The 12,486-nt window shown below is 47.0% G+C and overlaps 1 protein-coding gene across 1 annotated transcript; it reads left to right on the forward strand.

Moving 5' to 3' along the window:
* The first annotated feature begins 248 nt into the window (after positions 1-248).
* Positions 249-11,333, forward strand: PSMC6 (proteasome 26S subunit, ATPase 6). The gene is made up of 14 exons (XM_039552921.1): positions 249-389; positions 1,147-1,226; positions 1,468-1,507; positions 1,870-1,922; positions 4,057-4,124; positions 4,525-4,639; positions 5,189-5,276; positions 6,297-6,358; positions 6,440-6,563; positions 6,691-6,752; positions 7,733-7,853; positions 7,944-8,024; positions 10,225-10,296; positions 10,837-11,333. Exons 1-14 carry the CDS (start codon positions 263-265, stop codon positions 10,953-10,955), a joined length of 1,212 nt encoding a protein of 403 aa, XP_039408855.1. The 5' UTR covers positions 249-262; the 3' UTR covers positions 10,956-11,333.
* Positions 11,334-12,486: the final 1,153 nt, after the last annotated feature.

Consider the following 12,486-nt stretch of genomic DNA (forward strand, 5'->3'; position numbering starts at 1 on the left):
GATCCCTGGCAGTGTCCAAGGCCAGGCTGGACATTGGGGCTTGGAGCAGCCTGGGACAGCGGGAGGTGTGGTGGAAGGGGGTGGAACGAGGTATCTTTAAGCTCCCCTCCAAGGCACAGCCCGCGCCTATCGCAGCTGATGGTCCCGCCGCGCGCGGCCCCTCACGACAGCAGCCGCGTGTCGCGACAGGCCGCTGTCCTCCGCGGCGGCAGGGGGCGCTGCGCGGCGCTGAGGGCCGGGCGGGAGCGCCCCCCCCGCCGCCATGGCCCTTCCCGGCATTCCCTATGAGCGGCGGCTGCTCGTCATGGCGGACCCCAGAGACAAGGCGCTGCAGGACTACCGCAAGAAGCTGCTGGAGCACAAGGAGATCGACGGCCGCCTCAAGGAGTGTGAGCGCGGGCACGGCGGGCGGTGAGGGGATCGGGGGTGGGCGCCGCTGAGCGCCCCGCGGAGCCCCGGGAGAGAGCGCGGCGGCCGCGGCTCGGCCCGCGCTTCGTCATGGGCCTGGTCGGGCCCCGGGGAGCGGGGGGTGGACGGCGGTGGGTGCTTCCAGCGGAAGGGCTGGGTCCCGGTCCCCTTGGAAGGACTCCGGAGCGTCACAGAATCATTTAGGCTTGAGAAGATCATCGAGAACAATCTGGGACTGTCACCGCCTTGTCAACAGACGAGAGCACTGAGTGTCACGTCCAGCCATTGCTTGGACACTTCCAGGGATGGGGAGTCCACCACTGCCATCAGCAGCCCTTCCCCAGTGACTGACCACCCTTTCCATGAAGAAATTTTCCCTAATGTCCGGTCTAAATCTCCCCGGTACATCTTGAGGCCGTTTCCCCTTGTCCTGTGCCTTTTTCCTGCGAGCAGAGCCCGAACCTCTGGCTGCACCCAGGGAGTTGTGCAGAGCCAGAAGGTTCCCCCGAGCCTCCTTTTCTCCAGGCTGAGCCCCCTCATCTCTCTCAGCTGCTCCTGCTGCTCCAGCCCCTTCCCCAGCTCCATTCCCTTCTCCACACTCGCACGAGGGTCACTTGCTGGGTTTGCTGGTGTCCCACAGTCTTGCTTTTCCTGTGCTTTGCTGCTGGAAAAGGGTCAGGCCCCGTGTTCTTGTGGGGTTGAAGGTTACCAAAATCCTGTGTTTCTGTCCTTTTCTAGTAAGGGAACAGCTGAAAGAGCTCACCAAGCAGTATGAGAAGTCAGAAAATGATCTCAAGGCCTTGCAGAGCGTTGGGCAGGTATGTGAGAGAAACGAGGTGTTGGCATCCTGTGCTGCTTGTTGACAGTGAATGTGCCTGGAAGTAACCTTTAAATCCATTTTTGGCATCAAGAAAAAGAAAGTGGGGACAGTCTAGGTAAAACAAACAGGGACCTTGACATCAGGAACTAAGTGTTTGGGTTAGGGAGGTTTTCTCTGTGTGTCTGAGCTCTGCAATGTTAATTTCTTTCTAGGCTAATGCTGGATTTGCTCTTTTGCAGATTGTTGGCGAGGTTCTTAAACAGCTGACAGAGGAGAAATGTAAGTATGCTGAACTGTTACATTCTCTGAGATTGTGAAAATCATGGAATCATGGGATGGTTTGGGTTGGAAGAGACCTTAAAGCCCATCTCATTCCAACCCCTGCCATGGGCAGGGACACCTTCTACTCTCCCAGGCTGCTCCAAGCCTTGTCCAGCTTGGCATGGAACACTTCCAGGGATGGGGCAGTCATAAAATAATAAGCTTTTGAGGTTTAAATCTTGTTAAAGTTATGGAGAAGTAAAGAATTAAAATACTGGTGATCAGATTATTGGCAGAAAAGCATTCTGGATAGGTCAGAAACACCACTCAGAGGGTGAATTGAGTAAATTTGGGTTTTTCCTCTAATTTTCTCTCTCCAGTCATTGTGAAGGCAACAAATGGACCAAGATACGTGGTTGGCTGTCGCCGTCAGGTGAATTGATCTGTGTGAATATTTATTAAAATTGTTTTTCGTCTGGAGTATTAGCATTGCATTTCATCCACTGGGTCCTTGGTGGGGCGAGGTGTTTCCTGCTCCCCTCTCCCTTTGTGCGTGGTGGTAGTGTAACTTCCTCCTGGAGACAAAACAGTCCACAGCATTCTTGGGACCTTGCATGTGTTTTATTCTTTTGATTGAGTCAAAACTCTGTCCTTCTGCCTGATTTTGGACTCTCTGAAAATTGATTATTATGAAAATTGATAATTGTATAATGTCACTGTTGCTGTGCTGTGACTGTTGCTGTCATAGTGCTGAACTTTAGATTTAATATTATTTCAGTATATTTCATAATCATGGAGCAGTTTGGGTTGGAAGGGAGCTTAAAGCCCATCCCATTCCACCCCCCTGCCATGGGCAGGGACACCTTCCCCTAGCCCAGGCTGCTCCAAGCCCTGTCCAACCTGGCCTTGGACACTTCCAGGGATCCAGGGGCAGGCACAGCTTCTCTGGGCACCCTGTGCCAGGGCCTCAGCACCCTCACAGGGCAGAATTCCCAGTTCCCAATATCCCATATAACCCTACTCTCTGTCTGTTTGAAGCCATTATTTTTATCCATATCTGTATTTTTTTCTTTCTCTTTCTGGAGAGAAACAGATGTTCATTACAGAATTTTGAGACATAAGTAAACTTAATTCCACTGTGGGGCATGTGAGGTAATCTTGATATTCTGTGTTGAAACAGAGGTGAATGCTAAGGAATAGGTTGTCCTTGGATGAACCTGGCATTGCAACACTTTGGAGTTTATTCTTTACTAAAAACACTCTTTTATCTTAAAAGATCCTTGATTTGCTACCAGAGGCTCAAAAAAAAAAAAAAAACCAAACCATGATTGTTTTCAAAATGTCAAAATATCAAAGACAAACAATTTCTTCCGGACTAGAAGGACGAGTTTTTGATCAAAGCCCTCGTGGCTGAGCTGCTGCTGCTCAGGAGGGAGGAGAGCAAGGCTGTTTAACTGGGAGCAAAATTACTTCCCTTTCTCAAGTGCATTAGCTAAGAAGGTCAAGTGGTTTCTCTTTGTTTTCTTCTCACTGCAGTATAGCTTAAATCTGTTGGGCAGAGTTGAATCTGAGAGAATTCCAAGCTGTTACAAAGTTCTTTGGATAAGGGAGCTGGAAAGAGGCCTTAGTAGTGATCCAGTAAGGGAAGAGGGACTGCTTGATCCTAAACCCTGCCAGAGGGTCAAGAACCCACGTGGCAAGGGACCTTATAAATCCCCCAGCAGGGGCAATGGGAAGCTTCCAGGAATCCTGGAAAAGGGTTGTTGGAATCCTTGTTGTGCAGATGCCATGTCCCAGAATCCCAGAACGGTTTGTGTTGGAAGGGACCTTAAAAGCACATCCAGTCCCACCCCCTGCCATGGGCAGGGACACCTTCCACTGTCCCAGGCTGCTCCAAGCCCTGTCCAGACTTATCCTGGGACACTTCCAGGGATCCAGGGGCAGCCCCAGCTTCTCTGGGCACCCTGTGCCAGGGCCTCACCACCCTCCCAGCCAGGAATTCCTTCCAACATCCCATCCAGCATGGGCTGTGTCCTTGTCCTTAAAGCTCAGGAGAAATTAGTTTTTGAAAGACAAGGTGAGAAACTCTTTTAATTCCAGCAGGGTTTAGCAGGGTGTACTAGAATGTGTTTAAAAATCCCATTAAAATGGAATAAGCAGACAAAAACTGCTGAGGCAGGAGAGGAGGCATCCGAGGTGAAAGAGAATAATCAAACAGCTGACTTCAAAGGTGGGAAGTAATGACACAGGAAAATGTGCAACTTTTTGTGAGGATTGTTCAGTTACTCTGAAACAGCTGTTTCTGTGTGGAGCAGAGGGGAGGATTAGATCCCGCTGATCCAGTCAGATGGACAGCAGTAAAATTAAAAATTAATGATGGACTAGAAAATAATCTTTATTTTAAAAGTGGTGGAGGTGAGTTAATGACTGCTTGGTGTGTCACACAGTAGCCTTGTTTTTACTTGTGTGGGATGCAGCAAGGAGTGCAAACTCCAGTGAACCTCTTGGCTAAAATGAGGGATTGTGTTGGAGTGGGGTTCTAACAGAATTCCTTTTTTTGGGGCTAGCTTGACAAGAGTAAGCTGAAGCCAGGGACAAGAGTTGCTCTGGACATGACCACTCTGACTATTATGAGGTAGGATTCTGCTCTTCTCATCATAAAAAGGGGGGAAAACATTACACAAAGCTTGGAATAATCAGTTCTGTAATATTTTGTAAACATTTTCTGCGAAGCAATGCTTAAATAAGGACAGTTATTTTGAGGGAAGAGTAGTGTGTCTATTTTATATGATTTTAAAAGTAATTGGATGTCCTTTAGAAAAATAACTATGGTATTTTCAGCCAATTTTTAAGCTGTGTTTTAAAACTTCAAAAAGTTTGCTAGGTTTGGGTTTTTTCCTGTTTTTTTTCAGCACATAAGGTGGGAAGAGAAGAAATAATTTTCATTTTGCTGTAGAACTGATGGAAATAACTTTATAAATTTACCAATGTGTCTGCACAGTGAAAAACATCTGCTCTTAACTCTTGTTTTCCAGATACTTGCCCAGGGAAGTGGATCCACTGGTTTATAACATGTCTCATGAAGACCCAGGAGATGTTTCCTATTCCGAGATCGGAGGGTTGTCGGAACAAATCCGGGAGTTACGGGAGGTACCCAGTGCCTCAAACCCCCCACCAGACACTGATAAATGCTCTGAGTGAAGCTTTTCAGGGCAAAACCACCTTTTTGATGTTTGTCCTACACTACCATCAGGCTGTTCAAGGATCCTCTCAGATTAGTGCTTTCCATGCTTCATTTAAAGTGCTTGGATTGGGACTAAAATGAAGATAATCCTATAGTGAAGAGGATTTAAAGGATCTGAGACCCTTTAGCTGTGGGAATGCCATGAAGTCAAGTGGGAGGGCCAGCAAAACAGACTGGAATATTGCTCAAAAACCACCAGGATTGTTTTGGGGAGTGGAATTAAGATAGTAGGGATGTGATTTGAGCAGAGAGCATTGAGAGGAACCAGCCATTGCAGAGCCAGGGCAGGGGTGTGGATTGATCCATAGGATCTCTGACAATTTCTTACTTAACTGTTCCTCACACAAAAATGCTGCCAATAAATAAAAATGCAGATACATGAAAAACAGGCTGGCAGGTGCACCATTAACTGTTTTAAACCACAGAGTCTCAGTTTGTTCTCTGTTCCTTCACAGGTCATTGAACTGCCACTTACAAACCCAGAATTATTCCAGCGTGTGGGAATCATCCCTCCAAAAGGCTGCCTGCTCTACGGCCCCCCTGGTGAGTCTCAGCAAAGGGGAACCAGTGGTTGGTTGTGGCTTTCAGACTGTGGCAAGAGCTTGCTTTATTTCTCCTTTTCTCCCTTTCTGTTCTGTTTTTTCCTTTTCCTTCCCTCTCTCTTCCCTCTCTCTTCCCTCTCTCTTCCCTCTCTCTTCCCTCTCTCTTCCCCTCTCTCGTCTCTTCCCTCTCTCTTCCCTCTCTCTTCCCTCTCTCTTCCCTCTCTCTTCCCTCTCTCTTCCCTCTCTCTTCCCTCTCTCTTCCCTCTCTCTTCCCTCTCTCTTCCCTCTCTCTTCCCTCTCTCTTCCCTCTCTCTTCCCTCTCTCTTCCCTCTCTCTTCCCTCTCTCTTCCCTCTCTCTTCCCTCTCTCTTCCCTCTCTCTTCCCTCTCTCTTCCCTCTCTCTTCCCTCTCTCTTCCCTCTCTCTTCCCTCTCTCTTCCCTCTCTCTTCCCTCTCTCTTCCCTCTCTCTTCCCTCTCTCTTCCCTCTCTCTTCCCTCTCTCTTCCCTCTCTCTTCCCTCTCTCTTCCCTCTCTCTTCCCTCTCTCTTTCCCTCTCTCTTCCCTCTCTCTTCCCTCTCTCTTCCCTCTCTCTTCCCTCTCTCTTCCCTCTCTCTTCCCTCTCTCTTCCCTCTCTCTTCCCTCTCTCTTCCCTCTCTCTTCCCTCTCTCTTCCCTCTCTCTTCCCTCTCTCTTCCCTCTCTCTTCCCTCTCTCTTCCCTCTCTCCTGTTTTCTTTCTCCTTTCCCCTTTTCCCCTTTTTCCCCTTTTCCCCCCTTTCCCCCCTTTTCCCCCTTTCCCCCTTTTCCCCCCTTTTCCCCCCTTTTCCCCCCTTTTCCCCCTTTTCCCCCTTTTCCCCCTTTTCCCCCCTTCCTTTTCTCCCCTTCCTTTTCTCCCCTTCCTTTTCTCCCCTTCCTTTTCTCCCCTTCCTTTTCTCCCTTTCCCTTTCTTTTTTCCCCTCTTTCCCAAGTCACTGGCAGGCAGTGTTGAGCTAGTAATCAAACAGCTTCAATCTCTTGTCTGCCCAGGTACAGGAAAAACCCTTTTGGCCAGAGCAGTTGCCAGCCAGCTGGATTGCAACTTCCTCAAGGTGTGTAATGGCAGTGCCCTCACACACATAGGGTCTGTTTGCTCTCCAGCCTCCTCATCCATGTCCTCTGTGCTTCCCAAGGTGGTGTCGAGTTCCATAGTGGACAAATACATCGGCGAGAGCGCTCGGCTGATCCGAGAGATGTTCAATTATGCCAGAGATCATCAGCCCTGCATCATTTTCATGGATGAGATCGATGCTATTGGTAAGGCTTATGGTTTGGGGGAGTGGCTGGGCTCTCCTTTTAAGGCTGAAATCAGCTATAAAGCCAATTCCCCCCTGTTTAAGAGGCAAAAGGCAAATACCTGAACTGATGATTTGGTGTGCTGCAGGTGGGCGCCGCTTTTCCGAAGGCACATCAGCTGACAGAGAAATTCAGAGGACTCTGATGGAGGTGAGTGTCCAGTTCCTGACTGTGTCCTGAACAGCCACGTTAAATATAATACAGCTGTGAATTGTTACCTGGTTTCTGGCTTGGCAGAATGTTTTCTGGGTTCATAATCTTAAACTAGAAGTGAACTAAGTGCTGCTTTTACAAAAGGCAGCTGCACATCCTGATAACTCAGCCATGAGTTCAGTGTGGATATTAATTGAATCTTATAAACTGCTGTAATTATTTGGGATATTTTCCTTTGCTTACTGCTGCTCCCTGCATCTTTGAAGGTTGGAGGGCCCCCTTTCTAACCCTTTTAGTCCCAAAGACTCTTGTCTGTAACAGTTTTGGAGTGTTAGAGTTGGCTTTTCAAAGCTAGGAGGAGCAGTTGTATTTCTTTGTTTCTGTGTTAATTGCTTTGGTAAACTGGGTCGTGTGATGAGAATATTAAAACCACTGGTGACAGTTAGGAATTCTGAAGCTAATGGGAACCTTCCTTGGCCTGTGTTTGCAAACAGTTTGCCTGGTTCAAAAGAATGTGTCTGCCTTCCACAGAGAATGAAATCACTGTGATCAAAGTGCTTTGAGTGCTCACAATGAAACGCCTTCCTGTGTGTGGATTAGTATTCCAGAGGCTGTTCTTCAAGTCTAATTGGAATGTCCTGGCCTTGGTGCACTACAGTCCAAATGTGTCAGGCAGCCATTGGCTCCTTTAGTCCTTGCAGTGTTTTCTTTGCCTCATTGTTTTAGTCAAGTGTTTCATGTTTGAGCTCAGCTTTTCTCAATGTCCTTTTCTCTGGGCAAAGCATTTTCAGTGTCTCTCTTCAGCTCGCTCTTCATTGCTTGGAATGGAATATTCAGGGAGCTTGAGCCCTTGTAGGATTTTTTTTTATTGACTTATATTCAGAGCTTTTCATCTTGGTGAAAATACTTAGGCAGGAAAACAAATCAGACTGTGAAGGTTTGGGGTTGTTTGACACCAAAGTTCTTTTTCCTGTTAGTTGTTGAATCAGATGGATGGATTTGACACTCTGCACAGAGTTAAAATGATCATGGCTACAAACAGACCTGACACCTTGGATCCTGCCCTGCTGCGGCCCGGAAGGCTGGATAGAAAAATCCGTGAGTTTCTGCTTCCCAGTGGCTGAAAGGAGGATATATCCCATGGGAATTCTGGGTTTCTGCTTTTATTGAAGCTATAATTCTTTCTAGATATCGATCTACCAAATGAGCAAGCCAGATTAGATATTTTGAAGATTCACGCAGGTCCTATCACTAAACATGGTGAAATAGGTAAGTAGGGAGTTAACCTGGATGTCATTCCTACTGCTGTTTGTAAAAGTGGGAAGAGGATGAGTTGTTACAGTGATTCTGACTGTATTCCCACATTTACACTCTTTGTTGTGCCCACACAACTTCCCCTCTTGGAATTCTACTTCTTTTATTTTTTAATGCATCGTGATTGAACTGTTGTTAAGTCTTTGAAAAGGAAAACAGAATATAAACCCTTGGAGCACAGCTGGAAACTGGAAAATCAACGTGGTTCTCATCAGGCAGTTTCCTGTTTCTAAAGGCACAGCTTTTAGTGCAAGTAGAGAGTGTTTTCATTCACCCCTCAATGAAAGAAATACTGTTAATGAAGAAGTCTGAAAGCAACAATCTTTAGAAGTCAGGGAGAAACCTTGGGAGTTTGGAGATGGCATAAGGAAAATTGTTGTCTGGGTGTGGTGTGGATTGTTCTCTCAGGAACATAAGGGGAGAATAAGAAGATAAAACGGGGAAGGTTTATTTAAGGACTGTGTTACTCTGAGCTGCCCAGAGTCCTGCTTTCACAGTGACTCCTCACGGCTTTCCTGGAGGAAACTGGGGCTGGGATTTGCTTTTAAAGCAGTGCTGGCTGCCTGGGAGTGCAGCAGTGCCCCAGGGCCCCATGCCACCCCCACCCCCTCTGTGCTGACAGCAGCGATTCCTGCAGCCCCTGGAGCTGATCCCGGTCACCATCTGGCTGCATCAACAGCTGCAGCTCAGCACAGGGAGAGCAGGAGCGAGCTGGGGGAGGGCCAGGGATGGGCATTGCTTTTCTTAGCAGCAGTGTTGGCTTAAACCTGCATGTGACTGCAGGCTAAGAGAGAGAAGGAGCTCCAAAGCAAATCGTGAACCTGAGGTAAAGTTCTTGGAGAGAAACTTTTTACAAGGCATGGAGTGGCAGGAGAAGTGGCAGGACAAGGCAGCACCAGAGGACACTGTTAGATGGGATATTGAGAAGGAATTTTTGGCTGAGAGAGTGGTGGGGCCCTGGTTGCCCAGAGAAGCTGTGGCTGCCTCTGGATCCCTGGAAGTGTTCCAGGCCAGGTTGGACGGGGCTTGGAGCAAGTGGAGGATGCCCTTGGCCATGGCAGGGGTTGGAAGGAGATGGTCTTGAAGATGCCTTCCAACCCAAACCATTGTGGGATTCTACTTCATCCTGTTCTCATGTCTTTGGCACTGGAGTGGAGCAGGGTAGGATCATTCCTTCTGCCATTCAGCACAAGGTGAGGTGTCAGGTCCTTGCTAAATTCCTGAATGTGATATGGAAAGACTGTGATACTCAGCTTTGATATCCCAAAAAGAAGGCCAGGACTTAGCAGCAGGGTGAGGTGGGAGTTGCATTAAAATCCAAAGGTAAGAACCTGCTCAGGTTCCAGCAAGAGATTCTCCTGCTTCAGTCCTGGTGTCTGCTGAAAACCCTAAACTCACAAACCTTGCACTGTTCAACCTTGCTTAGTCCCCTCACTTAGGTTTTTTTAACTTTCCAATTACGAAAAGAATTTTTATATGACATTGTACTACATGGAATTAAAATACAGCTGAAGAACTTCTCATCTTTAGGTGTTTTTGGATTCCTGAGATAAAAACATTCAGTTCAAATGTTTGGAATTTTATACAGAAGGGAAACTGAAAAGTTTTCCAGGGAGTTGATAATTTTAATAAGCAGCTTGCAAAAATCAGAACTTGCTGGAGGCTCAACAGACACAGTGGATTAGAAATTGATTCCCACTGAATTATAACCATGGCCACTCTTAGTAAATATGTGTGCATAAAATACCAGGCTGAATATATTAAGACAATTAAATGTCTTTCTTAGACGGAGTGTTGGAAGTAGAAAGGGACTGAGTTATGATCACTTGGAGATAAGTTTTCTGGGTTTTTACATCATTTAAATGATAAGAACATTGCACTGATGGAGTTTTTGCACTTCACGTTGATTCTTGTAACCACAAGATGGTAACTTTGGGATTTAATTATATAACATGAGCTTCTGGCTGCCACACATTTCTGTTTTAATGGAAGGGCTGATACAGCTGATGATTCCAGTTAATTTATCAGCCCAGTGGGCAGCTCTCTGTTTGCACTGAAATCCAAGTGGCTGTTTGGTAGCTGGATGTGTATTTCATTGGCATCCCTAATGGGAAAGGGGATTTATTCCTAACGGGCATTGGTGTTTTATGAACAGATTATGAAGCAATCGTGAAACTTTCAGATGGCTTCAACGGAGCAGACTTGAGAAATGTCTGTACTGAAGCAGGTAATTCCTTAACTCTTCATTTGGATGTGCTAAATCTTGGATAATGCTGAACCTTGGAGCTGTTCCTCTCTTGATTAAACCCAGGAGCTCATAAACATCCTGCTGGAACATTTCACTTGAGCTCATCTGAGCCAACCACTTGTTGGCTGATCATGATGTGTCCCACTGTCTCATTAGAACCAGTTACATTCCAGAAACAGTGATTGTACCCATTTTTCTCCTTTTTGCAGAGAGTTCAGGGCTCTTGGTACCTGTGTGCCTGGAGAGTGGATGTTATTTTATGCTTTTTCCACATGAAAATTTGTGCATTCGGGGTTTGCCTGCATGGGCAGGCTAAGTAACACACTAAATGCACACTCAGAGTTTAAACAAGTTTTCTTTTTAGTAATCCCCTAGTTCAGAAAGGTGAATTCCCTCCTCTTCCCAACATCCAAGACATGGGAAGGTCCACATGCAGACAGTGTAACCTGGATCTGTTTTCATTTGGATTTGAGTGAAACTTCATGTTCTGTCTTCACACTGTTAAATCCTCCCTCCCAGGGATGTTTGCGATCCGTGCCGATCATGACTTCGTAGTTCAGGAAGATTTCATGAAAGCTGTCAGGAAAGTGGCTGATTCCAAGAAGCTGGAGTCCAAGCTTGACTACAAACCTGTGTAAATTAACCATAGAATTTGTGATTGATTGTACACATCCTACGGGGTTAATGCATAAAAAAAAGAGAGAAATAATGTACCTCTTGATTATCATTGTAAAGTGTTTGTGTAGCATGTAGCTAGTAATTTTGGGAATGCTAGTTGCAAGTTGGCTACAGGAGTGTGTTTCTGTACAATTCCGAAATGCAATGTTCATTACAGCCCAGGCTCAGTCAAGTGTGTGGAGATGTGTTGTTCCCTTAGCAATTATGGTGGGAATTTATAAACGTGCCTGAAGGGATTCACAAACAGAAGAAAGTCAGTTCATTTCTTGACTTTTTGTATATCAGTAAATCTCATTTCCCCAAACAGTTTATGAATAAAACCTGTTTAAATCTGTTTATCCTGGTGGACTTTGTATGTAGCTCTCATAGAGAGGTGAATTTTGTGTCTTCTGAGTTTGAGGAGCAACTTTTCTCTGGTGTAGGGATTGGAGTCCTGCTTCCTCCCATTCCAAACAGAGGCAGCATGTCCCTTGGAGAGAGGAGGGACTGGCAGGGTCTGGACAACCCTTTCCATGAAGGAATTTCCCTAATATCCAATCTAAACCTCCCCTGGTGCACCTTGAGGCCGTTCCCTCTCCTCCTGTCCCTGTTCCCTGGGAGCAGAGCCCGACCCCCCCGGCTGCCCCCTCCTGTCAGGGACTGTGCAGAGCCACAAGGTCCCCCCTGAGCCTCCTTTGCTCCAGCCTGAGCCCCTTTCCCAGCTCCCTCAGCCACTCCTGGGGCTCCAGCCCCTTCCCAGCTCCGTTCCCTTCCCTGGACACGCTCCAGCCCCTGCATGTCCTTTCCATGAGGGGCCCGGAGCTGCCCCCAGGACTGGAGGTGCCTCAGCAGTGCCAGCCCAGGGAACAGTCACCACCCTGGTCCCATGGCCACGCTGTGGCTGGTACAAGCCAGGAGCCTTTGGCCTTTTTGCCCACCTGGGCACATTCATTTGCTGCTGAATTCTGGGAATAGGATTTACCTGAGCTGGTGTTTAATTATTGCAAGAAGTAAACAAGGTGGTGGTGTTTTTTAAGGGCATCTGCTTTGTTTTCCAAGCAGTTCCACCCTGAGGGGTGCACACAGATCCACTGCACTGTGCAGCTCACCTGAATGTTGGACTGGAGTAGCAGTGCACTAAACCACTTCTGGCTGCTTCTAATTATCCTAATTGGATTACTCTGGGCATGCTCAGCTGACAGGCAAGTACATTAGATTAGCTTTTGACTTCAGGAAACACACAGCATCTGCCTGGCAATTTTAACAGCTGTAGTTTTGTTTCCTTTCCCATCACAGATAAAACAGGTAGTGTAAGGTGTAGAACAGTTCAAACAGGACAGGCAACAATATTTCCCTGTTTATATGGCTGTTACAGACCTTTCTTCCTACTGTGGCTGTGTCAGGAGTGTAAAGATGCAAATCTCAGGTTTAGTTTTAACGCCCTTTTGAGTGCAGCTTGTACAGCCAGCGTGCCTGGAACAATGAGAACATGAGATAAAAGTCCATTTCCGA

This window comes from Corvus cornix, chromosome 5 (genome assembly GCF_000738735.6).
Source record: "Corvus cornix cornix isolate S_Up_H32 chromosome 5, ASM73873v5, whole genome shotgun sequence".
Classification (NCBI taxonomy): domain Eukaryota; kingdom Metazoa; phylum Chordata; class Aves; order Passeriformes; family Corvidae; genus Corvus; species Corvus cornix.

What these genes read in the sequence shown, in the direction of transcription:
- PSMC6 (XM_039552921.1), top strand. Translation starts at nt 263, where the DNA reads ATGGCCCTTCCCGGCATTCCCTATGAGCGGCGGCTGCTCGTCATGGCG. An exon ending in AAATCCGGGAGTTACGGGAG is followed by an intron (nt 4,640 to 5,188) that starts GTACCCAGTGCC and finishes GTTCCTTCACAG; the next exon opens with GTCATTGAACTGCCACTTAC. An exon ending in CACTAAACATGGTGAAATAG is followed by an intron (nt 8,025 to 10,224) that starts GTAAGTAGGGAG and finishes TTTTATGAACAG; the next exon opens with ATTATGAAGCAATCGTGAAA.